Source organism: Procambarus clarkii, chromosome 2, assembly GCF_040958095.1.
Source record: "Procambarus clarkii isolate CNS0578487 chromosome 2, FALCON_Pclarkii_2.0, whole genome shotgun sequence".
NCBI lineage: Eukaryota > Metazoa > Arthropoda > Malacostraca > Decapoda > Cambaridae > Procambarus > Procambarus clarkii.
In genome coordinates this window covers 16,148,852-16,175,004 of record NC_091151.1, presented here as the reverse complement: position 1 = coordinate 16,175,004, position 26,153 = coordinate 16,148,852, and the positions used below count along the sequence as shown (strand labels likewise).

General features: G+C 56.9%; 1 protein-coding gene across 1 annotated transcript in view; it reads right to left on the bottom strand.

The window, feature by feature from the left end:
* Positions 1–26,153, bottom strand: part of LOC123753351 (uncharacterized) — a gene marked incomplete in the record, with an annotated part of 352,004 nt that overhangs the window by 298,671 nt on the left and 27,180 nt on the right. The window contains 1 exon segment of the mRNA XM_069326285.1: positions 15,311–15,443. Coding sequence (XP_069182386.1) covers positions 15,311–15,443 — 133 coding nt within the window.

Sequence of the window (26,153 nt, the reverse complement as noted above, 5' to 3'; positions counted from 1 at the left end):
GCTTTGTGATGTCAGGCACCGCTAAAGCAGCGGATCTATTCACTGTAGAAATAATTGCTTCTTGTTTTATTATTGTAGGTTAGGTTAGGTTGGCTCGGTAGGGTCGATGAATAACCAAAACATGAGCAGTGATACAATAAGCGAAGATATGAGGGGATATAAGGCATCATTGTATAGTCTGTGATGTCTCTTGCCGAGAACAGTTGAGTTGTTAAGAGAGTTTACTCAATGTGTTAATGAGAGGTTGGATCCCTTACTGGACCTGCTTGTGACGTCATGGACGACTACAGCATCGTACCCCATTGGTGGAGCAGTCAGCGTTGGGGCTGACGTTACTATTAAGCTTATGAGAACATAAGAATGAAGGTAATTGCACAAGGCTTATTTTACCCATACGAGGCGGTTTCTATTTATATCTACCCCATTCTAGTTCATATATATGTACACGGAATGAATATTTTGATTGGATACAGATGGATACATGCTACAGTGGGGTGTTGTGGCCGATAATGAGGTGTACACGGGATGAGCAGTGTGGGAGGAATAAGTGTAAATGTCTAAGTGGTGTTGTAGCTTTTGTTTTAATAATTATATAACAACAAATATTTGCATGTAGCTTGGAGACTCCAACAGGGGTTGAGTAGCGTTCCTATGTTTAACATGAGCTGGAGACCCTCATGCCACTTACTATTAAGTAATGTGCCCTTAATAGACCGTCTGCAATTTCATTTCATATATTCACTATGCCGTCTTGACTAGAAAAAAAGGAATTTATGTAAATGGGGAAACAATAAGAAAACGTGTTTGAATATGCTATTACTGAAAACGAGCTTATAATGGGAAGATTATGAATGATGTCATTGTACATTAGGCTTGATGGAAGGCAGCCTTTTAATCCCCCTTGACATAAATATTGAAAATGGGAATAAATATACAACAACAGAAAACGATCTTATACAATGAAGACGGGCTGGCTGATGACGTCATTGACAATTAGGTATGAGGGGCCCTCACTCTCTACAAGCACTGGTGGTATGAGGGGCCCTCACTCTCTACAAGCACTGGTGGTATGAGGGGCCCTCACTCTGTACAAGCACTGGAGGTATGAGGGGCCCTCACTCTCTACAAGCACTGGTGGTATGAGGGGCCCTCACTCTCTACAAGCAGTGGAGGTATGAGGTGCCCTCACACTCTACAAGCACTGGTGGTATGAGGGGCCCTCACACTCTACAAGCACTGGTGGTATGAGGGGCCCTCACACTCTACAAGCACTGGAGGTATGAGGGGCCCTCACACTCTACAAGCAGTGGAGGTATGAGGGGCCCTCACTCTCTACAAGCACTGGAGGTATGAGGGGCCCTCACACTCTACAAGCACTGGAGGTATGAGGGGCCCTCACTCTCTACAAGCAGTGGAGGTATGAGGTGCCCTCACACTCTACAAGCACTGGTGGTATGAGGGGCCCTCACACTCTACAAGCACTGGAGATATGAGGTGCCCTCACACTCTACAAGCACTGGAGATATGAGGTGCCCTCACACTCTACAAGCACTGGAGATATGAGGTGCCCTCACTCTCTACAAGCACTGGAGGTATGAGGGGCCCTCACACTCTACAAGCACTGGTGGTATGAGGTGCCCTCACTCTCTACAAGCACTGGTGGTATGAGGGGCCCTCACTCTCTACAAGCACTGGAGGTATGAGGTACCCTCACACTCTACAAGCAGTGGTGGTATGAGGGGCCCTCACTCTCTACAAGCACTGGTGGTATGAGGTGCCCTCACTCTCTACAAGCACTGGAGGTATGAGGTGCCCTCACACTCTACAAGCACTGGAGGTATGAGGTGCCCTCACTCTCTACAAGCACTGGAGGTATGAGGTGCCCTCACACTCTACAAGCACTGGAGGTATGAGGTGCCCTCACACTCTACAAGCACTGGTGGTATGAGGGGCCCTCACACTCTACAAGCACTGGTGGTATGAGGGGCCCTCACACTCTACAAGCACTGGTGGTATGAGGTGCCCTCACTCTCTACAAGCACTGGAGGTATGAGGTGCCCTCACACTCTACAAGCACTGGAGGTATGAGGTGCCCTCACACTCTACAAGCACTGGTGGTATGAGGGGCCCTCACACTCTACAAGCACTGGTGGTATGAGGGGCCCTCACTCTCTACAAGCACTGGAGGTATGAGGTGCCCTCACACTCTACAAGCACTGGAGGTATGAGGTGCCCTCACACTCTACAAGCACTGGTGGTATGAGGGGCCCTCACACTCTACAAGCACTGGAGGTATGAGGTGCCCTCACACTCTACAAACACTGGTGGTATGAGGTGCCCTCACTCTCTACAAGCACTGGTGGTATGAGGTGCCCTCACACTCTACAAGCACTGGAGGTATGAGGTGCCCTCACACTCTACAAGCACTGGTGGTATGAGGTGCCCTCACTCTCTACAAGCACTGGAGGTATGAGGTGCCCTCACACTCTACAAGCACTGGAGGTATGAGGTGCCCTCACACTCTACAAGCACTGGTGGTATGAGGGGCCCTCGCACTCAACAAACACTGGAGGTATGAGGGGCCCTCACACTCTACAAGCACTGGTGGTATGAGGTGCCCTCACTCTCTACAAGCACTGGAGGTATGAGGGGCCCTCACACTCTACAAGCACTGGTGGTATGAGGTGCCCTCACTCTCTACAAGCACTGGTGGTATGAGGTGCCCTCACTCTCTACAAGCACTGGTGGTATGAGGTGCCCTCACTCTCTACAAGCACTGGTGGTATGAGGGGGCCCTCACTCTCTACAAGCACTGGTGGTATGAGGGGCACTCACACTCTACAAGCACTGGTGGTATGAGGTGCCCTCACTCTCTACAAGCACTGGTGGTATGAGGGGCCCTCACTCTCTACAAGCACTGGTGGTATGAGGTGCCCTCACTCTCTACAAGCACTGGTGGTATGAGGTGCCCTCACTCTCTACAAGCACTGGTGGTATGAGGTGCCCTCACTCTCTACAAGCACTGGTGGTATGAGGGGGCCCTCACTCTCTACAAGCACTGGTGGTATGAGGGGCCCTCACACTCTACAAGCACTGGTGGTATGAGGTGCCCTCACTCTCTACAAGCACTGGTGGTATGAGGGGCCCTCACTCTCTACAAGCACTGGTGGTATGAGGTGCCCTCACTCTCTACAAGCACTGGTGGTATGAGGTGCCCTCACTCTCTACAAGCACTGGTGGTATGAGGTGCCCTCACTCTCTACAAGCACTGGTGGTATGAGGGGGCCCTCACTCTCTACAAGCACTGGTGGTATGAGGTGCCCTCACACTCTACAAGCACTGGTGGTATGAGGGGCCCTCACACTCTACAAGCACTGGTGGTATGAGGGGCCCTCACTCTGTACAAGCAGTGGTGGTATGAGGTGCCCTCACACTCTACAAGCACTGGTGGTATGAGGGGGCCCTCACTCTCTACAAGCACTGGTGGTATGAGGTGCCCTCACTCTCTACAAGCACTGGTGGTATGAGGGGGCCCTCACTCTCTACAAGCACTGGTGGTATGAGGGGCCCTCACACTCTACAAGCACTGGTGGTATGAGGGGCCCTCACTCTGTACAAGCAGTGGTGGTATGAGGTGCCCTCACACTCTACAAGCACTGGTGGTATGAGGGGGCCCTCACTCTCTACAAGCACTGGTGGTATGAGGTGCCCTCACTCTCTACAAGCACTGGTGGTATGAGGTGTGCATGATAGATTTCAGCGAACATCTGTGTTAGTGTAAAGAAAGACACACATTTGTACTTCTGTCATATACTCACTGACTCATGCACACACTCACATATAATGTAAACAACCTTCACCAGTCAGCATGACGATGCTGTCCTTGGGACAAGTCGTCCCACCACCCCGCCAGTGAACACACCAGCCACCACAGTAGTGGGGGACACCAGCCACCACAGTAGTGGGGGACACCAGCCACCACAGTAGTGGGGGACACCAGCCACCACAGTAGTGGGGGACACCAGCCACCACAGTAGTGGGGGACACCAGCCACCACAGTAGTGGGGGACACCAGCCACCACAGTAGTGGGGGACACTAGCCACCACAGTAGTGGGGGACACCAGCCACCACAGTAGTGGGGGACACCAGCCACCACAGTAGTGGGGGACACCAGCCACCACAGTAGTGGGGGACACCAGCCACCACAGTAGTGGGGGACACCAGCCACCACAGTAGTGGGGGACACCAGCCACCACAGTAGTGGGGGACACCAGCCACCACAGTAGTGGGGGACACCAGCCACCACAGTAGTGGGGGACACCAGCCACCACAGTAGTGGGGGACACCAGCCACCACAGTAGTGGGGGACACCAGCCACCACAGTAGTGGGGGACACCAGCCACCACAGTAGTGGGGGACACCAGCCACCACAGTAGTGGGGGACACCAGCCACCACAGTAGTGGGGGACACCAGCCACCACAGTAGTGGGGGACACCAGCCACCACAGTAGTGGGGGACACCAGCCACCACAGTAGTGGGGGACACCAGCCACCACAGTAGTGGGGGACACCAGCCACCACAGTAGTGGGGGACACCAGCCACCACAGTAGTGGGGGACACCAGCCACCACAGTAGTGGGGGACACCAGCAGTAGTCGGGATGACAGCACAGAGGTGATTGAGATTTTTGGGACCAGTCACTCATACGCTGTCGGGGGTTCTAGGTAAATTTCCTATTTCCCGATTTGAACTTAAAGAGTTCTTATGGGAGAAATTGTAAAATTTTCTGGGTTCAGTTTAGGAAAATGTTTCAGAATTCGTATGATCATACAAGTTGATTTAAGAGTGTAAGAACGAAATTATTCCAAACGACCATTTTCAAGGAAAATGTTTTTCAAAGTTTTGTTAAGGAAAATAGACATCTTAATAGTAAGTTTTAGTTTTTATATCCATTTACTGCTGTTTCACTTGTAAAAGACCCAAATTACTCAAGAGTCCAGTTTGTGCCCGAAAATATTCAAAGACCAGTTGAAGACCAAAATATGACAGACCAATTTACACCAAATAATTTCAAAGACCATATAAGACCGAAATTAAACAGAGACCAGTAGAAGACCAAATTTCATCAGAGACCATTTTCAGACCAATTTTCATCAGAGTAAAATTGAAGACCGAAATATGACAGACCATTTTCAGACCAAAGAATAGTCAGAGACCAGTTTGAGCCCGAAAAAGTTCTGAGACTAGAAGAAGACTGGATTTTCATCAGAATCCAGTAAAAGACTGAAATAATTTCAGAGACCATTTAAGACCAAAAATATTGACAGACGAGTTGAAGACCGAGATTTGTCTGAGGCCGCGTTTATAAGTATAGTCTCGCTAATAATAGCCCAATTGTAGCCCAATTTTATACAGTCATATTTCAGATGTAGTAAATCAAATTAAGTCAGTAATCAAGTTCTAGCTCCGGCCCCCGCCTTAGTCCTTGCCCTAGAATCAATACTAACAGTCCGATTTCCCTCAAATTTAAACCCGCTGTATTTCGTATGTAGTAAAATAGATCAAAGCAATTTACCAAACTCTAGCTCCTGTCCCCACCTTCACCCAACTCTCGTATCTTCGATAATACCCAATCAATTTCCCTGAAATTTAAAACCGCTGTATTTCAGACATAGTAAAATACAATAATTGAGTTACCAAATTCTAACTCTCGTCTCCGCCTTAATTGACTGTTACAACTCTGTCAATAACTGATTAATTTCCCTAATGTTTAAAACCGATGTATTTCAGAAATAGTAAAATAGATCCAAACAGTTACCAAGCTCCAGCTCCTGTCCCCGCCTTAGCCCCCTCTCGTATCTTCGGTAACACCTGAACAATTTCCCAAAAAATTTAAACAGTCATATTTCAAACGTAGTAAATCAAATCAAAGCAGTTAACGAACTCCAGCTCCTGTCCCCACCTTAACCCTCTCTCATATCTGTGTTATTACCTGAACAATTTTCCCGAAATTTAAAGCAGACATACTTCTAACTGAGCAAGTAAAAAAAATAGAGTTACCGAATTCTAGTTCTTGTCCCCTGCCTTAGTTTGCTCCTGTAGGGTAATTATTATCAGCTGAAATCCCCTGATATTAAAAACCCTGCTATATTTCAGACCCTGTTACATAAATCAAGACATTAACAGAGCTCCAATTCCCGTCCTCCGCCTTGGCTCATCAAACTTAATTATTTCAGATCAAGACGCTCTTCAGTTTATCACTTTTATCAAAGTAAACATATCATCTCTTTCAATATGCTTGTTCACACGGTAATAAAGATCACACGGTCATATCACACCCTTAACCTTCCCGACACCCTTAACCTTCCCCACACCCTTAACCTTCCCCACACCCTTAACCTTCCCTACACCCTTAACCTTCCCCACACCCTTAACCTTCCCCACACCCTTAACCTTCCCGACACCCTTAACCTTCCCCACACCCTTAACCTTCCCTACACCCTTAACCTTCCCCACACCCTTAACCTTCCCCACACCCTTAACCTTCCCCACACCCTTAACCTTCCCCACACCCTTAACCTTCCCCACACCCTTAACCTTCCCCACACCCTTAACCTTCCCCACACCCTTAACCTTCCCTACACCCTTAACCTTCCCCACACCCTTAACCTTCCCCACACCCTTAACCTTCCCCACACCCTTAACCTTCCCCACACCCTTAACCTTCCCCACACCCTTAACCTTCCCCACACCCTTAACCTTCCCGACACCCTTAACCTTCCCCACACCCTTAACCTTCCCCACACCCTTAACCTTCCCCACACCCTTAACCTTCCCCACACCCTTAACCTTCCCCACACCCTTAACCTTCCCTACACCCTTAACCTTCCAGCCTTACCTACCCATCTCTTACTCCCCCCCCCTCCCTCTCCTATAGCTTCCCCAACGGCCTTTCGCCCTTCATCTTGCCCTCACCCCCAACTCCCCCCATCATCTCGCCCTCACCCCCAACTCCCCCATCATCTCGCCCTCACCCCCAACTCCCCCCATCATCTCGCCCTCACCCCCAACTCCCCCATCATCTCGCCCTCACCCCCAACTCCCCCCATCATCTCGCCCTCACCCCCAACTCCCCCATCATCTCGCCCTCACCGCCAACTCCCCCATCATCTCGCCCTCACCCCCAACTCCCCCCATCATCTCGCCCTCACCCCCAACTCCCCCATCATCTCGCCCTCACCGCCAACTCCCCCATCATCTCGCCCTCACCCCCAACTCCCCCCATCATCTCGCCCTCACCCCCAACTCCCCCCATCATCTCGCCCTCACCCCCAACTCCCCCCATCATCTCGCCCTCACCCCCAACTCCCCCATCATCTCGCCCTCACCGCCAACTCCCCCATCATCTCGCCCTCACCCCCAACTCCCCCCATCATCTCGCCCTCACCCCCAACTCCCCCATCATCTCGCCCTCACCGCCAACTCCCCCATCATCTCGCCCTCACCGCCAACTCCCCCCATCATCTCGCCCTCACCGCCAACTCCCCCCATCATCTCGCCCTCACCGCCAACTCCCCCCATCATCTCGCCCTCACCGCCAACTCCCCCCTTCATCTCGCCCTCACCGCCAACTCCCCCCATCATCTCGCCCTCACCCCCAACTCCCCCATCATCTCGCCCTCACCGCCAACTCCCCCCATCATCTCGCCCTCACCCCCAACTCCCCCATCATCTCGCCCTCACCCCCAACTCCCCATCATCTCGCCCTCACCCCCAACTTATCCAAACCTTCAATAATCCTACAGTATTTGTATAGTCTCCCCATATTCACTGTGCTCTTTGCATTCTCTTCCACGTTTTCTGTGTTCCCTCCATGTTCTGCAGATGTTCATCGCATGTTCTCTGTACAACTTTTTTACTCACTATTCATGTTCTCTGCACATTCAAATCATATTTTCACCTGTTTCTATATGTTTTCAATGTTCTCATAATATTCTTATCATGTTCAGTTCATATTTTTTCACCTCACTTCCATGTTCACTGTGTTCTTTGTCATGTTCCCCATATCTTCACTATTCACCGAATTCATGTTCATTAAAATCAAATGCATCAAGACATTCTTTTTTTAACGTTCCTTAACTAAAATTACTTGTCAATCAACTAAAAAAAAATTTCACGTTCATCATTTCTTAACTAAAAGTATTCGACAATCAACTAAAAAAATTGTCACATTCATCATATTTTCTTGTCGTTTGTAACTAAAAATATTCGTCAATCAACTGAAAATAGCCATTTTCATCAAGTTTTCTTGTCTTTTCTTAACTAAAATTATTCTTCCCCTGAACTAAAAATAGTCAAGTGTAGCTTCGTTCTATACTTTCTTAACATTATACTTCGTGGAGTACAAAAATAGTCAAGGGGAACCTTTCATCACTGTTCTTAACTAAAATTATTCTTCCCCTCAAAATTTCAGGGGAATTGGACTGTTAGTATTGAATCTACGACAAGGGACTAAGGCGGGGACATGAGCTAGAGTTCGGTAATTGTTTTGATTTATTGTACTATGTCTGAAATATGACGTAGTATGTTTAAAATTGGGCTATTAGTAGCGAAGCTATACTTATAAACGTAAAGAGCCGGGTCCAAGAGCTAATATCTGATGAACTTTTAAAAAATATCTGCTCATTAATTATATCCATATGAACTCTTAAGAACTCAGGGAGGATGAAAACTGAAGGATATTGGTCACAAAATGGACCGACTAATTTTGGTCTACAACTGGACTTCTAATAATTTTTGGTCTCTACTGGACTCTTTTACAGGTCTTTTACAGCTGAAATAGCCGTATATGATATAAAAACTTAAACTTACTGCTAAGACGTCTATTTTCCTTAATAAAACTTCTAAGAACATATTCTCTGAAAATGGTGTTTTGGAATAATTTCGGTCTTACACTCTTAAATAAACTTCTATGATCTAACTAAGAGTCTAACTTAGTCTAACCTGAGTGACTAAGAGAAACAGAGGGAGGATGGAGGCCAACAACTAGGACCTGACCACCAATCCCCAGGAAAGATTGACCCAGAAATAGGTATATATTAGCTTAGAACAGTCAGAAGGAACAAGTGGGTCAGAGAGTAAGTATGAAAGATTAAACTGCCGTGATCACACACTCCTTCCCTCCATCCCTACCATCATGTATAGTGCCAAGGGATGAATAGGTGTGTGGCAAACTTTCCCCCCACACACCTGCCATAGTGTGGGCAGGACGTGACACAAGCAGGGCAACACCTCCTTGTGTCACGCACCCACGCATGTACAGTGTACTGTTGTCACGCACGCCCGCATGTACAGTGTACTGTTGTCACGCACGCCCGCATGTACAGTGTACTGTTGTCACGCACGCCCGCATGTACAGTGTACTGTTGTCACGCACGCCCGCATGTACAGTGTACTGTTGTCACGCACGCCCGCATGTACAGTGTACTGTTGTCACGCACGCCCGCATGTACAGTGTACTGTTGTCACGCACGCCCGCATGTACAGTGTACTGTTGTCACGCACGCCCGCATGTACAGTGTACTGTTGTCACGCACGCCCGCATGTACAGTGTACTGTTGTCACGCACGCCCGCATGTACAGTGTACAGTTGTCACGCACGCCCGCATGTACAGTGTACTGTTGTCATGCACGCCCGCATGTACAGTGTACTGTTGTCACGCACGCACACGCATGCACACACACACACACATACAACAAACACACATATAAACACAAACACACGCACGAGGAAAGGCCAGGACGTTTTCCCTCAGCCAGGGAAAACGATGAAGGGACATCATCACACACAGGGACAGGGGAGAATGGGGGATACTACCTATGAATGGCTCAACCAGACATTAGGGGGATTCGGCAGAGACCTGCAGGCAATGAAAGAGGGAATTTTCAGAGACCTACAGGAAATGCAAGCATTTATACAGAGCCAAAGGAGTGAGCTGGAGGAAGCCAGAGAGGAGATAAAGAGACTTGGGGAAAATCAGAATTCAAACCAGCACAGGGTATGCAACCTCCTGGAAACGGGACGAAGCTGAGGGAAGGCTCCTCCCAGGGGGACTCTCTTTTGCAGAAATACTGCTAAACAGCCCAGGTGCCAAGTCCGCTTTAGAGGCAGCAGCTATGAAAGCCGCTACCTCACAGGAAGCTGCGAAATGCACCGAACAAATGTTCGAAAGGAAAAGAACAGTTATAGTTTTAGGAGTACAGGAACCAGAGGGATCCAATCGGGAGGAGTGGAGAAGGAGGGACCGAGCAACTATAACAGAGATCTTGGAGGAACTGGATATGGAGGAGGCAAATGGCAACATAGAGAAGGTTTTCAGGCTGAGCATCTACAAGAAGGAAAGGAAAGGAAACGATTGATAAAGGTAGTGCTCACGAGCGAGGCAACAAAGGAGAAAATCCTAACCAGGAAGAGCAGACTTGTGAGGTTAGGGGGATATGAGGACGTCTTTCTGCAAAGGGACATGACGAGGGAAGAGAGAAGGAAGGCTGCAGAAACAAGGAGGAGACGCAAAGAAAGGGATGGGGATATGGGAGCCACATGACTCAGCTCAGTGTCTCCAGGAACCTTAGAGGGGAGTGGGAATCCCCCCACCAGCAGGCCAGCACACCCAGGGAGAATTGTAACAGAAGCCTCCCATCAAGCAACTAACCCCTCAGTCTTCCCCCACCAATCACCTGCACCTCCTCAGATAGTAAAGTCCCACATCAAACCATGCCGCCCATGTTCCCTGATCCCAGATCTCCCATGTTCCTCCCATGCCCTTTTTCTTCCCCAACCCCTACCCCAGATCCTCCCTGTTCCTGCACCCCGTGCCCTTCCCTGTTTCTCCAGCTCATGCCCTGCTCAGTTCCCCCACACTAAGCTCTCCTTCCTATCCCACCCCACTCCCTCTCGGCCCCCCATTCACTCCCCCTCCCCCTGACCTCCCTGCCAACCCACCCCAGTCTCCCCTGCATACCCCATCCTGTGACCTTCCACCACATGCCCCTCCAGCTCCCACATCCCATACCCCAACTAACCCCCAACCCCGGACCCCCTCAGTCGCATCACGTCAAACCCCTCCCCTAGCCCCCCTGTTCCAGATCCTCCCAAACCCCCCCTCACACCCCAGACCCCCCCCCCCCCCCCAGGTCCTCCTTCCTAGGCCCTCCCATCCCAGACATCCCTTGCCCCCCAACTCCAGTGGAATCATCAGAAATCGAGAATGGACAGAAGTGAGTCAGCTTCGAGGTAATGTACTCGAACATAGATGGGATTACAAACAAGGCTAGTGAACTCAAGGAAAGAAGACAAGAAGTAAACCCTTGTAATTGAATAAAGAAGTGAGTAATTGGACTCACAGAAACAAAACTCTCAGGAATCATAATGAATGCAGTGCTTCCCCAGGACTACACTGTAATAAGGAAAGAGAGGGAAGGGGAGGAGGTGGAGTGGCTCTACTGATGAGAAAGGAATGGACTTGAGGAGATGGTTATTCCGGGCTGCGAAGGGTTCAGAGACTTCATAACAGGCACCATGACGACGGGAGGACCAAGAGTAGTAGCAGTGATATATAACCCACCACCAAATGAAAGAAGACCCAGGCAAGAGTAAGACAAACAACATAGCAGCTAAGACTATCATTGAGACAGCAGCCGGTGCTGCCTGTAGAAATCGATCCCATCTGCTCATAATGTGGGACTTTTATCCCAGTCTATCCTTCCGTAATTACTAGGAACCACATGGAGGTGAGGAAACATGGAGAGCGAAACTGCTGGAGGTGGCGACTAGAAACTTTTTAAGTCAACATGTCAAGGGTCTCACGAGAATGAGAGGCAATGATCCAGCAAGACTCGACCTAGTATTCACTCTGAACGATTCAGACATAAAGGAAATCGGTCTTGAAGCCCCAGCGGGTATGAGTGATCACAGTGTACTGTTGTTTGAGTATCTTGTCGAAGAAGGGTTAATGTACTCAAGGAAGGGACCTGGAAGCAAGAGGCCGGCATTCTGGAAGAAAAACAATGAGGAGATGAGAAAATTCCTAACTGAAACAGCTTGGGAAACAGAGCTCAGAGGAAAGACGGTTCAAGACATGATGGACTACATCACACAGAAGTGTAAGGAGGAAGCAGACAAGTTTGTTCCAGTCCAAAAGGAAAAAAAAGGAAATGCATATGAGAAACCCATGGTTTAATCAGAGTTGTAAGCAAGTAAAGCAACTAAGTATAAGGGCGTGGAGAAACTATAGAAATAACAGAACACTAGAGAGCAGAGAAAGATACCAGAGCGCCAGGAATGAATACGTCAGGGTGAGAAGAGAGGTAGAGGCGCAATTTGAAAATGACATAGCGACCAAGGCAAAGACTCAACCCAAACTGCTGCATAGCCACATCAGGAGGAAAACGACAGTGAAGGAACAGTTAATGAAACTGAGGATAGGGGCAGAAAGATTCACTACAAACGACAAGGAAGTGTGCGAGGAACTCAGTAAGAAATTCCAGGAGTTCTTCACTTCAGAGCAAGGAGAAGTCCCAGAGATAAGAGAGGGAACATCAAACCAGACACCACTAGAGGAGTTTGTGATTACCAGTGGGGAGGTGAGGAAGCATCTGCTAGATTTGGACGTGACAAAGGCTATAGGCCCAGATGGAATCTCACCATGGTTTCTAAAGGAAGGAGCAGAAGCTCTGTGCCTACCATTCTCCATGGTATACAACAAATCACTGGTAACAGATGAACTGCCAAAAATTTGGAAGATGGCGAATGTAGTCCCAATATACAAGAAGGGTGATAGGCAGGAGGCAGGAGGCAGGAGGCCAGTGTCCCTAACATGCATTCCATGCAAGATGATGGAGAAGATTGTGTGAAAAAAACTAGTGGAACATCTGGAGTGGAGGAACTTTGTAACACAACATCAACATGGGTTCAGGGATGGCAAATCATGCCTAACAGGTATAATTGAGTTCTATGACCAGGCAACAAAAATCAGGCAAGAGAGGGCCAGGCAGACTACATATTTCTGGACTGCCAGAAAGCTTTTGACACAGTACCACATAAGAGACTAGTGTACAAACTGGAGATGCAGGCAGGAGTGAAAGGGAAGGGACTCCACTGGATAAGAGAGTACCTAAGCAACAGAACACAGCGAATCACCATGAGGGGTGAGGTCTCAAAGTGGTGGGGAGTCACAGTGGAGTCCCGCAGGGATCAGTCCTTGGACCTATACTGTTTCTGATATACATAAATGATCTCCCAGAAGGAATTGACTCGTTCCTCTCGATGTTTGCTGATGATGCAAAAATAATAAGGATCAAGAGAGAGGAGGATAGTATGAGGCTACAAGATGACCTAAACAAATTGAAGGAATGGTCTACCACAGTGTGGGCATCACCCACCACAGTGTGGGCATCACCTACCACAGTGTGGGCATCACCTACCACAGTGTGGGCATCACCCACCACAGTGTGGGCATCACCTACCACAGTGTGGGCATCACCCACCACAGTGTGGGCATCACCTACCACAGTGTGGGCATCACCTACCACAGTGTGGGCATCACCTACCACAGTGTAGGCATCACCCACCACAGTGTGGGCATCACCTACCACAGTGTGGGCATCACCTACCACAGTGTGGGCATCACCTACCACAGTGTGGGCATCACCTACCACAGTGTGGGCATCACCCACCACAGTGTGGGCATCACCTACCACAGTGTGGGCATCACCTACCACAGTGTGGGCATCACCCACCACAGTGTGGGCATCACCCACCACAGTGTGGGCATCACCTACCACAGTGTGGGCATCACCTACCACAGTGTGGGCATCACCTACCACAGTGTGGGCATCACCCACCACAGTGTGGGCATCACCTACCACAGTGTGGGCATTACCTACCACAGTGTGGGCATCACCTACCACAGTGTGGGCATCACCCACCACAGTGTGGGCATCACCTACCACAGTGTGGGCATCACCTACCACAGTGTGGGCATCACCTACCACAGTGTGGGCATCACCCACCACAGTGTGGGCATCACCTACCACAGTGTGGGCATTACCTACCACAGTGTGGGCATCACCTACCACAGTGTGGGCATCACCCACCACAGTGTGGGCATCACCTACCACAGTGTGGGCATCACCCACCACAGTGTGGGCATCACCCACCACAGTGTGGGCATCACCTACCACAGTGTGGGCATCACCTACCACAGTGTGGGCATCACCCACCACAGTGTGGGCATCACCTACCACAGTGTGGGCATCACCCACCACAGTGTGGGCATCACCCACCACAGTGTGGGCATCACCTACCACAGTGTGGGCATCACCTACCACAGTGTGGGCATCACCTACCACAGTGTGGGCATCACCTACCACAGTGTGGGCATCACCTACCACAGTGTGGGCATCACCCACCACAGTGTGGGCATCACCTACCACAGTGTGGGCATCACCCACCACAGTGTGGGCATCACCCACCACAGTGTGGGCATCACCCACCACAGTGTGGGCATCACCTACCACAGTGTGGGCATCACCTACCACAGTGTGGGCATCACCTACCACAGTGTGGGCATCACCTACCACAGTGTGGGCATCACCTACCACAGTGTGGGCATCACCCACCACAGTGTGGGCATCACCTACCACAGTGTGGGCATCACCCACCACAGTGTGGGCATCACCCACCACAGTGTGGGCATCACCTACCACAGTGTGGGCATCACCTACCACAGTGTGGGCATCACCCACCACAGTGTGGGCATCACCTACCACAGTGTGGGCATCACCCACCACAGTGTGGGCATCACCCACCACAGTGTGGGCATCACCCACCACAGTGTGGGCATCACCTACCACAGTGTGGGCATCACCTACCACAGTGTGGGCATCACCCACCACAGTGTGGGCATCACCCACCACAGTGTGGGCATCACCTACCACAGTGTGGGCATCACCCACCACAGTGTGGGCATCACCTACCACAGTGTGGGCATCACCTACCACAGTGTGGGCACCACCTACCACAGTGTGGGCATCACCTACCACAGTGTGGGCATCACCTACCACAGTGTGGGCATCACCCACCACAGTGTAGGCATCACCTACCACAGTGTGGGCATCACCTACCACAGTGTGGGCATCACCCACCACAGTGTAGGCATCACCTACCACAGTGTGGGCATCACCTACCACAGTGTGGGCATCACCTACCACAGTGTGGGCATCACCCACCACAGTGTAGGCATCACCTACCACAGTGTGGGCAGGACGTGGATGGTCTCCGTGTTGGGGCTGCGGTTGGTCAGTGTGGTCTCCATCAGCAGGTTGTTGGGGCTGGCCTTGGCGTAGTGCACAACCACGTCCCAGTACCCCTCGGTCACCACCCCTGTGGGGGGGGGGAAGGTTAGCCAGGTGGTAGGGGGGAGGCAGGTTAGCCAAGTGGTGGTGGTGGGGGGGCAGGTTAGCCAAGTGGTGGTGGTGGGGGGGCAGGTTAGCCAAGTGGTGGTGGTGGGGGGGCAGGTTAGCCAGGTGGTGATGGTGAGGGGGGGCAGGTTAGCCAGGTGGTGGTGGTGAAAGGGGGGCAGATTAGCCAGGTGGTGGTGGTGGGGGGGCAGGTTAGCCAGGTGGTGATGGTGAGGGGGGCAGGTTAGCCAGGTGGTGGTGGTGGGGGGGGCAGAGTAGCCAGGTGGTGGTGGTGAGGGGGGCAGAAAAGCCAGGTGGTGGTGGTGGGGGGACAGAGTAGCCAGGTGGTGGTGGTGGGGGGGCAGAGTAGCCAGGTGGTGGTGGTGGGGGGGCAGGTTAGCCAGATGGTGATGGTGAGGGGGGGGCAGGATAGCCAAGTGGTGGTGGTGAGGGGGGGCAGGTTAGCGAGGTGGTGGTGGTGAAAGGGGGGCAGGTTAGCCAGGTGGTGATGGTGAGGGGGGGCAGGTTAGCCAGGTGGTGGTGGTGAAAGGGGGGCAGGTTAGCCAGGTGGTGGTGGTGAGGGGGGGGGCAGGTTAGCCAGGTGGTGGTGGTGGTGGTTGGCAGGTTAGCCAGGTGGTGGTGGTGAGGGAGGGGCAGGTTAGCCAGGTGGTGGTGGTGAAAGGAGGGCAGGTTAGCCAGGTGGTGGTGGTGGTGGTTGGCAGGTTAGCCAGGTGATGGTGGTGGGGGGGCAGGTTAGCCAGGTGGTGGTGGTGAGAGGGGGGGCAGGTTAGTCAGGTGGTGGTGGTGGGGGGCAGGCAGCTTAGCTAGGTGGTGGTGGTGGTGGGGGCAGGTTAGCCAGGTGGTGGTGGTGTGGGCGGTCAGGTTAGCCAGGTGGTGGTGGTGGGGGGGCAGGTTAGCCAGGTGGTGTTAGTGGGGGTAGGTTAGCCAGGTGGTGGTGGTGGGGGGGGGCACGTTAGCCATGTGGTGGTGATGGTGGTGGGGGCAGGTTAGCCAGGTGGTGGTGGTGGGAGCAGGTTAGCCAGGTGGTGGTGGGGGCAGGTTAGCCAGGTGGTGGTGGTGGTGGGGGCAGGTTAGCCAGGTGGTGGTGGGGGCAGGTTAGCCAGGTGGTGGAGGTGGGGGCAGGTTAGCCAGGTGGTGGGGGTAGGTTAGCCAGGTGGTGGTGGTGGTTGGGGGGGCAGGTTAGCCAGGTGGTGGTGGTGGGGGGGGGGGCAGGTTAGCCAGGTGGTGGTGGTGGGGGGGGGCAGGTTAGCCAGGTGGTGGTGGTGGGGGGGCAGGTTAGCCAGGTGGTGTTGGTGGGGGTACGTTAGCCAGGTGGTGGTGGTGAAAGGGGGGCAGATTAGCCAGGTGGTGGTGGTGGGGGGGCAGGTTAGCCAGGTGGTGATGGTGAGGGGGGGCAGGTTAGCCAGGTGGTGGTGGTGGGGGGGCAGAGTAGCCAGGTGGTGGTGGTGGGGGGGCAGGTTAGCCAGGTGGTGATGGTGTGGGGGGGGCAGGTTAGCCAAGTGGTGGTGGTGAGGGGGGGCAGGTTAGCCAGGTGGTGGTGGTGAAAGGGGGGCAGGTTAGCCAGGTGGTGGTGGTGAGGGGGGGGGCAGGTTAGCCAGGTGGTGGTGGTGGTGGTTGGCAGGTTAGCCAGGTGGTGGTGGTGAGGGAGGGGCAGGTTAGCCAGGTGGTGGTGGTGAAAGGGGGGCAGGTTAGCCAGGTGGTGGTGGTGGTGGTTGTTTGGTTAGCCAGGTGATGGTGGTGGGGGGGCAGGTTAGCCAGGTGGTGGTGGTGAGAGGGGGGGCAGGTTAGCCAGGTGGTGGTGGTGAAAGGGGGGCAGATTAGCCAGGTGGTGGTGGTGGTGGGGGCAGGTTAGCCAGGTGGTGGTGGGGGGGGCAGGTTAGCAAGGTGGTGGTGGTGGGGGGAGCAGGTTAGCCAGGTGGTGATGGTGGGGATGAAGGGCAGGTTAGCCAGGTGGTGGTGGGGGGGGGGCAGGTTAGCCAGGTGGAGGTGGTGGGGGGGGGCAGGTTAGCCAGGTGGTGGTGGTGGGGGGGGACAGGTTAGCCAGGTGGAGGTGGTGGGGGGGGAAGGGCAGGTTAGCCAGGTAGTGGCGGAGGTGGTGGTGGTGGGGGGGCAGGTTAGCCAGGTGGTGGTGGTGGGGGGCGGGCAGGTTAGTCAGGTGGTGGTGGTGGGGGGCGGGCAGCTTAGCCAGGTGGTGGTGGTGGTGGGGGCAGGTTAGCCAGGTGGTGGTGGTGGGGGCGGTCAGGTTAGCCAGGTGGTGGTGGTGGGGGGGCAGGTTAGCCAGGTGGTGTTAGTGGGGGTAGGTTAGCCAGGTGGTGGTGGTGGGGCGGGGCACGTTAGCCATGTGGTGGTGATGGTGGTGGGGGCAGGTTAGCCAGGTGGTGGTGGTGGGAGCAGGTTAGCCAGGTGGTGGTGGGGGCAGGTTAGCCAGGTGGTGGTGGTGGGGGCAGGTTAGCCAGGTGGTGGGGGTAGGTTAGCCAGGTGGTGGTGGTGGTTGGGGGGGCAGGTTAGCCAGGTGGTGGTGGTGGTGGGGGGGGGCAGGTTAGCCAGGTGGTGGTGGTGGGGGGGGCAGGTTAGCCAGGTGGTGGTGGTGGGGGGGCAGGTTAGCCAGGTGGTGTTGGTGGGGGTACGTTAGCCAGGTGGTGTTAGTGGGGGTAGGTTAGCCAGGTGGTGGTGGTGGGGCGGGGCACGTTAGCCATGTGGTGGTGATGGTGGTGGGGGCAGGTTAGCCAGGTGGTGGTGGTGGGAGCAGGTTAGCCAGGTGGTGGTGGGGGCAGGTTAGCCAGGTGGTGGAGGTGGGGGCAGGTTAGCCAGGTGGTGGGGGTAGGTTAGCCAGGTGGTGGTGGTGGTTGGGGGGGCAGGTTAGCCAGGTGGTGGTGGTGGTGGGGGGGGGCAGGTTAGCCAGGTGGTGGTGGTGGGGGGGGGCAGGTTAGCCAGGTGGTGGTGGTGGGGGGGCAGGTTAGCCAGGTGGTGTTGGTGGGGGTACGTTAGCCAGGTGGTGGTGGTGGTGGGGGGGCACGTTAGCCATGTGGTGGTGGTGGGGGCAGGTTAGCCTGGTGGTGGTGGTGGTGGTGGTGGTGGGGGCAGGTTACCCAGGTGGTGGTGGTGGTGGTGGTGGTGGTGGGGGCAGGTTACCCAGGTGGTGATGGTGGTGGGGGCAGGTTACCCAGGTGGTGGTGGTCGTGGTGGGGGTGGTGGGGGCAGGTTAGCCAGGTGGTGGTGGTGGTGGTGGGGGCAGGTTAGCCAGGTGGTTACCTTGAGGTTATCTTGAGATGATTTCGGGGCTTTTAGTGTCCCCGCGGCCCGGTCCTCGACCAGGCCTCCACCCCCAGGAAGCAGCCCGTGACAGCTGACTAACACCCAGGTACCTATTTTACTGCTAGGTAACAGGGGCATAGGTTGAAAGAAACTCTGCCCATTGTTTCTCGCCGGCGCCCGGGATCGAACCCGGGACCACAGGATCACAAGTTCAGCGTGCTGTCCACTCGGCCTACCGGCCCCATGGTGGTGATGGTGGTGGTGGGGGCAGGTTAGCCAGGTGGTGGTGGTGGTGGTGGTGGTGGTGATGGTGGTGGTGGTGGGGGGGGGCAGGTAAGCCAGGTGGTGGTGGTGGGGGGGGCAGGTTAGCCAGGTGGTGGTGTTGGTGGTGGGGGGGCAGGTTAGCCAGGTGGTGGTGGTGGGGGGGGGGGGGCAGGTTAGCCAGGTGGTGGTGGTGGGGGCAGGATAGCCAGGTGGTGGTGGTGGTGGTGGTGGGGGCAGGTTAGCCAGGTGGTGGTGGTGGGGGGGGCAGGTTAGCCAGGTGGTGGTGGTGGTGGTGGTGGGGGCAGGTTAGCCAGGTGGTGGTGGTGGGGAGGGCAGGTTAGCCAGGTGGTGGTGGTGGGGGGGCCAGGTTAGCCAGGTGGTGGTGGTGGTGGGTGGGGGCCTGGTTAGCCAGGTGGTGGTGGTTGTGGGGGGCCAGGTTAGCCAGGTGGTGGTGGTGGGGGCAGGTGGTGGTGGTGGTGGTGGTGGGGGCAGGTTAGCCAGGTGGTGGTGGTGGGGGGCCAGGTTAGCCAGGTGGTGGTGGTGGTGGGGGGGCCAGGTTAGCCAGGTGGTGGTGGTAGTGGGGGCAGGTGGTGGTGGTGGTTGTGGTGGTGGTGGTGGGGGCAGGTTAGCCAGGTGGTGGTGGTGGGGGGGGCAGGTTAGCCAGGTGGAGGTGGGGGGGGGGAAGGGCAAGTTAGCCAGGTAGTGGCGGAGGTGGTGGTGGTAGGGGGACAGGTTAGCCAGGTGGTGGTGGTGGGGGGGTAGGTTAGCCAGGTGGTGGTGGTGGGGGGCGGGCAGGTTAGCCAGGTGGTGGTGGTGGGGGGCGGGCAGCTTAGCCAGGTGGTGGTGGTGGTGGGGGCAGGTTAGCCAGGTGGTGGTGGGGGCAGGTTAGCCAGGTGGTGGTGGTGGTGGGGGAAGGTTAGCCAGGTGGTGGTGGTGGGGGCCGGTTAGCCAGGTGGTGGAGGTGGGGGCAGGTTAGCCAGGTGGTGGGGGTAGGTTAGCCAGGTGGTGGGGGTAGGTTAGCCAGGTGGTGGTGGTGGTGGTGGTGGTGGGGGCAGGTTAGTCAGGTGGTGGTGGTAGTGGTGGTGGTGGGGACAGGTTAGCCAGCTGGTGGTGGTGGGGGCAGGTTAGCCAGGTGGTGGTGGTGGTGGCAGGTTAGCGAGGTGGTGGTGGTGGTGGTTGTGGGGGCAGGTTATCCAGATGGTGGTGGTGGTGGTGGGGGCAGGTCAGCCAGGTGGTGGTGATGGTGGTGGGGTAGGTTAGCCAGGTGGTGGTGGTGGTGGGGGGGGGACAGGTTAGCCAGTTGTTGGTGGTGGGGGGGGCAGGTTAGCCAGATGTTGGTGGTGGGAGGGCCAGGTTAGCCAGGTGGTGGTGGTGGTGGGGGGGGCCAGGTTAGCCAGGTGGTGGTGGTGGTGGTGGGGGCAGGTGGTGGTGGTGGTGGTGGTGGTGGGGGCAGGTTAGCCAGGTGGTGGTGGTGGGGGGGGCAGGTTCGCCAGGTGGTGGTGGTGGTGGTGGGGGCAGGTTAGCCAGGTGGTGGTGCTGGGGGTGGGCCGGTTAGCCAGGTAGTGGGGGGGCAGGTTAGTCAGGTGGTGGTGGTGGTGGGGGCAGGTTAGCCAGGTGGTAGGGAGGCAGGTTAGTCAGGTGGTGGTAGCAGTGGGGGCAGGTTAGCCAGGTGGTGGTGGTGGTGGGGGCAGGTTAGCCAGGTAGTGGTGGTGGTGGGGGGACAGGTTAGCGAGGTGGTGGTGGGGGGGGGCAGGTTAGCCAGGTGGTGGTGGTGGTGGGGGGGCCAGGTTAGCCAGGTGGTGGTGGTGGTGGTGGGGGCAGGTTAGCCAGGTGGTGGTGGTGGGGGGGGGCAGGTTAGCCAGGTGGAGGTGGTGGGGGGGGGAAAGGCAGGTTAGCCAGGTAGTGGCAGAGGTGGTGGTGGTGGGGGGGCAGGTTAGCCAGGTGGTGGTGGTGGGGGGCCAGGTTAGCCAGGTGGTAGTGGTAGGGGGGAAAGTTAGCCAGGTGGTGGTGGGGAGGGGGCAGGTTAGCCAGGTGGTGGTGGTGGGGGCGGGCAGGTTAGCCAGGTGGTGGTGTTGGGGGCGGGCAGCTTAGCCAGGTGGTGGTGGTGGTGGGGGCAGGTTAGCCAGGTGGTGGTGGGGGCAGGTTAGCCAGGTGGTGGTGGTAGTGGGGGCAGGTTAGCCAGGTGGTGGTGGTGGGGGCAGGTTAGCCAGGTGGTGGAGATGAAGGACCAGGTTAGCTAGGTGGTGGTGGTGGTGGTGGTGGTGGTGGTGGTGGGGGCAGGTTAGCCAGGTGGTGGTGGTGGTGGGGGGGCACGTTAGCCAGGTGGTGGTGGTGTTGGGGGGGGCAGGTTAGCCAGGTGGTGGTGGTGGGGGCAGGTTAGCCAGGTGGTGGTGGTGGTGGTAGTGGTGGTGGGGGCAGGTTAGCCAGGTGGTGGTGGTGGTGGTGGGGGCAGGTTAGCCAGGTGGTGGTGGTGGTGGTGGTGGGGGCAGGTTAGCCAGGTGGTGGTGGTGGTGGTGGTGGGGGCAGGTTAGCCAGGTGGTGGTGGTGGTGGTGGTGGTGATGGTGGTGGTGGAGGCAGGTTACCCAGGTGGTGGTGGTGGTGGGGGGCAGGTTAGCCAGGTGGTGGTGGTGGTGGTGGGGGCAGATTAGCCAGGTGGTGGTGGTGGTGGTGGTGGGGGCAGGTTAGCCATGTGGTGGTGGTGGTGGTTGGGGCAGGTTAGCCAGGTGGTGGTGGTGGTGGGGGTGCAAGTTAGCCAGGTGATGGTGGTGGGGGGAAAAGTTAGTCAGGTGGTGGTGGTGGTGGGGGGGGGGCAGGTTAGCCAGGTGGTGGTGGTGGGGGCGGGCAGGTTAGCCAGGTGGTGGTGGTGGGGGGCGGGCAGCTTAGCCAGGTGGTGGTGGTGGTGGGGGCAGGTTAGCCAGATGGTGGTGGGGGCAGATTAGCCAGGTGGTGGTGGTGGGGGCAGGTTAGCCAGGAGGTGGTGGTGGGGGCAGGTTAGCCAGGTGGTGGAGTTGGGGGCAGGTTAGCCAGGTGGTGGGGGTAGGTTAGCCAGGTGGTGGTGGTGGTGGGGGGCAGGTTAGCCAAGTGGTGGTGGTGGTGGTGAGGGGGCAGGTTAGCCAGGTGGTGGTGGTGGTGGGGGGGCAGGTTACCCAGGTGGTGGTGGTGAAGGGGCAGGTTAGCCAGGTGGTGGAGGTGGTGGTGGGGGGGCACGTTAGCCAGGTGGTGGTGGTGGTGGTGGGGGGGCAGGTTAGCCAGGTGGTGGTGGTGGGGGCAGATTAGCCAGGTGGTGGGGGTAGGTTAGCCAGGTGGTGGTGGTGGTGGGGGGCAGGTTAGCCAAGTGGTGGTGGTGGTGGTGAGGGGGCAGGTTAGCCAGGTGGTGGTGGTGGTGGGGGGGCAGGTTACCCAGGTGGTGGTGGTGAAGGGGCAGGTTAGCCAGGTGGTGGAGGTGGTGGTGGGGGGGGCACGTTAGCCAGGTGGTGGTGGTGGTGGTGGGGGGCAGGTTAGCCAGGTGGTGGTGGTGGGGGCAGGTTAGCCAGGTGTTGGTGGTGGGGGCAGGTTAGCCAGGTGGTAGTGGTGGTGGTGGTGGGGGCAGGTTAGCCAGGTGGTGGTGGTGGTGGTGGTGGTGGGGGCAGGTTAGCCAGGTGGTGGTGGTGGTGGTGGGGGCAGGTTAGCCAGGTGGTGGTGATGGTGGTGGTGGGGGCAGGTTAGCCAGGTGGTGGTGGTGGTGGTGGTGATGGTGGTGGTGGAGGCAGGTTAGCCAGGTGGTGGTGGTGGTGGTGGGGGCAGGTTAGCCAGGTGGTGGTGGTGGTGGTGGTGGGGGCAGGTTAGCCAGGTGGTGGTGGTGGTGGTGGTGGTGGGGGCAGGTTAGCCAGGTGGTGGTGGTGGTGGTGGTGGGGGCAGGTTAGCCAGGTGCTGGTGGTGGTGGTGGTGGTGGGGGCAGGTTAGCCAGAAGGTGGTGGTGGTGGTGGGGGCAGGTTAGCCAGGTGGTGGTGGTGGTGGTGGTGGGGGCAGGATAGCCAGGTGGTGGTGGTGGTGGTGGGGGCAGGTTAGCCAGATGGTGGTGGTGGTGGTGGGGGCAGGTTAGCCAGGTGGTGGTGGTGGTGGTGGTGGTGGTGGGGGCAGGTTAGCCAGGTGGTGGTGGTGGTGGTTGGGGCAGGTTAGCCAGGTGGTGGTGGGGGCAGGTTAGCCAGGTGGTGGTGGTGGTGGTGGTGGTGGTGGGGGCAGGTTAGCCAGGTGGTGGTGGTGGTGGTGGTGGGGGCAGGTTAGCCAGGTGGTGGTGGGGGCAGGTTAGCCAGGTAGTGGTGGTGGTGGGGGCAGGATAGCCAGGTGGTGGTGGTGGTGGTGGTGGGGGCAGGTTTGCCAGGTGGTGGTGGTGGTGGTGGGGGCAGGTTAGACAGGTGGTGGTGGTGGTGGTGGTGGTTGGGGCAGGTTAGCTAGGTGGTAGTGGGGGCAGGTTAGCCAGGTGGTGGTGGTGGTGGTGGTCGGGGCAGGTTAGCCAGGTGCTGGTGGTGGTGGTGGTGGTGGGGGCAGGTTAGCTAGAAGGTGGTGGTGGTGGTGGGGGCAGGTTAGCCAGGTGGTGGTGGTGGTGGTGGTGGGGGCAGGATAGCCAGGTGGTGGTGGTGGTGGTGGGGGCAGGTTAGCCAGATGGTGGTGGTGGTGGTGGGGGCAGGTTAGCCAGGTGGTGGTGGTGGTGGTGGTGGTGGGGGCAGGTTAGCCAGGTGGTGGTGGTGGTGGTTGGGGCAGGTTAGCCAGGTGGTGGTGGGGGCAGGTTAGCCAGGTGGTGGTGGTGGTGGTGGGGGCAGGTTAGCCAGGTGGTGGTGGTGATGGTGGTGGTGGGGGCAGGTTAGCCAGGTGGTGGTGGTGGTAGTGGTGGTGGGGGCAGGTTAGCCAGGTGGTGGTGATGGTGGTGGGGTAGGTTAGCCAGGTGGTGGTGGTGGTGGTTGTGGGGGCAGGTTTGCCTGGTGGTGGTGGTGGTGGGGGGGAGGCAGATTAGCCAGGTGGTGGGGTGGGCCGGTTAGCCAGGTAGTGGTGGGGGAGGGGGGCAGGTTAGCCAGGTGGTGGGGGGCAGGTTAGCCAGGTGGTGGTGGTGGTGGGGGCAGGTTAGCCAGGTGGTGTTGGTGGTGGGGGCAGGTTAGCCAGGTGGTGTTGGTGGTGGGGGCAGATTAGCCAAGTGGTGGTGGGGGGGACAGGTTAGCCAGGTGGTGGTGGTGGGGGGCAGGTTAGCCAGGTGTTGGTGGTGGGGGTGCCAGGTTAGCCAGGTGTTGGTGGTGGGGGGGCCAGGTTAGCCAGGTGGTGGTGGGGGGGGCCAGGTTAGCCAGGTGGTGGTGGTGGTGGGGGGGGGGTGCAGGTGGTGGAGGTGGTAGTGGTGGTGGGGGCAGGTTAGCCAGGTGGTGGTGGTGGGGGGGCAGGAAAGCCAGGTAGTGGCGGAGGTGGTGGTGGTGGGGGGGGGCAGGTTAGCCAGGTGGTGGTGGTGGGGGGGGCAGGTTAGCGAGGTGGTGTTGTGGTGGGGGGGGGGGCAGGTTAGCCAGGTGGTGTTGGTGGGGGCAGGTTAGCCAGGTGGTGGTGGTGAGGGCAGGTTAGCCAGGTGGTGGTGGGGGGGGGCAGGTTAGCCAGGTGGTGGTGGTGGTGGGGGCAGGTTAGCCAGGTGGTGGTGGTGGTGGGGGCAGGTTAGCCAGGTGTTGGTGGTGGTGGGGGCAGGTTAGCCAGGTAGTGGTGGTGGTGGGGGGGACAGGTTAGCCAGGTGGTGGTGGTGAGGGGGCAGGTTAGCCAGGTGGTGGTGGTGGTGGGGGGGGCCAGGTTAGCCAGGTGGTGGTGGTGGTGGGAGGCAGGTGGTGGTGGTGGTGGTGGGGGCAGGTTAGCCAGGTAATGGTGGTGGGGGGGGGGGCAGGTTAGCCAGGTGGAGGTGGTGGGGGGGGAAGGGCAGGTTAGCCAGGTAGTGGTGGAGGTGGTGGTGGGAGGGGGGGGCAGGTTAGCCAGGTGGTGGTGGTGGGGGGGCAGGTTAGCCAGGTGATGGTGGTGGGGGGAAAGTTAGTCAGGTGGTGGTGGTGGGGGGGGGGCAGGTTAGCCAGGTGGTGGTGGTGGGGGCGGGCAGGTTAGCCAGGTGGTGGTGGTGGGGGGCGGGCAGCTTAGCCAGGTGGTGGTGGTGGTGGGGGCAGGTTAGCCAGGTGGTGGTGGGGGCAGATTAGCCAGGTGGTGGTGGTGGGGGCAGGTTAGCCAGGTGGTGGTGGTGGGGGCAGGTTAGCCAGGTGGTGGAGTTGGGGGCAGGTTAGCCAGGTGGTGGGGGTAGGTTAGCCAGGTGGTGGTAGTGGTGGGGGGCAGGTTAGCCAGGTGGTGGTGGTGGTGGTGAGGGGGCAGGTTAGCCAGGTGGTGGTGGTGGTGGGGGGGCAGGTTACCCAGGTGGTGGTGGTGAAGGGGCAGGTTAGCCAGGTGGTGGTGGGGGGGCACGTTAGCCAGGTGGTAATAGTGGTGGTGGGGGGGCAGGTTAGCCAGGTGGTGGTGGTGGGGGCAGGTTAGCCAGTTGGTGGTGTGGTGGTGGGTGGGGGCAGGTTAGCCAGGTGGTAGTGGTGGTGGTGGTGGGGGCAGGTTAGCCAGGTGGTGGTGGTGGTGTTGGGGGCAGGTTAGCCAGGTGGTGGTGGTGGTGGGGGCAGGTTAGCCAGGTGGTGGTGGTGGTGGTGGGGGCAGGTGGTGGTGGTGGTGGTGGTGGTGGGGGCAGGTTAGCCAGGTGGTGGTGGTGGGGGGCCAGGTTAGCCAGGTGGTGGTGGTGGTGGGGGGCCAGGTTAGCCAGGTGGTGGTGGTGGTGGGGCAGGTGGTGGTGGTGGTTGTGGTGGTGGTGGTGGGGGCAGGTTAGCCAGGTGGTGGTGGTGGGGGGGGGCAGGTTAGCCAGGTGGAGGTGGGGGGGGGGAAGGGCAGGTTAGCCAGGTAGTGGCGGAGGTGGTGGTGGTAGGGGGACAGGTTAGCCAGGTGGTGGTGGTGGGGGGGTAGGTTAGCCAGGTGGTGGTGGTGGGGGGCGGGCAGGTTAGCCAGGTGGTGGTGGTGGGGGGCGGGCAGCTTAGCCAGGTGGTGGTGGTGTGGGGGCAGGTTAGCCAGGTGGTGGTGGGGGCAGGTTAGCCAGGTGGTGGTGGTGGTGGGGGAAGGTTAGCCAGGTGGTGGTGGTGG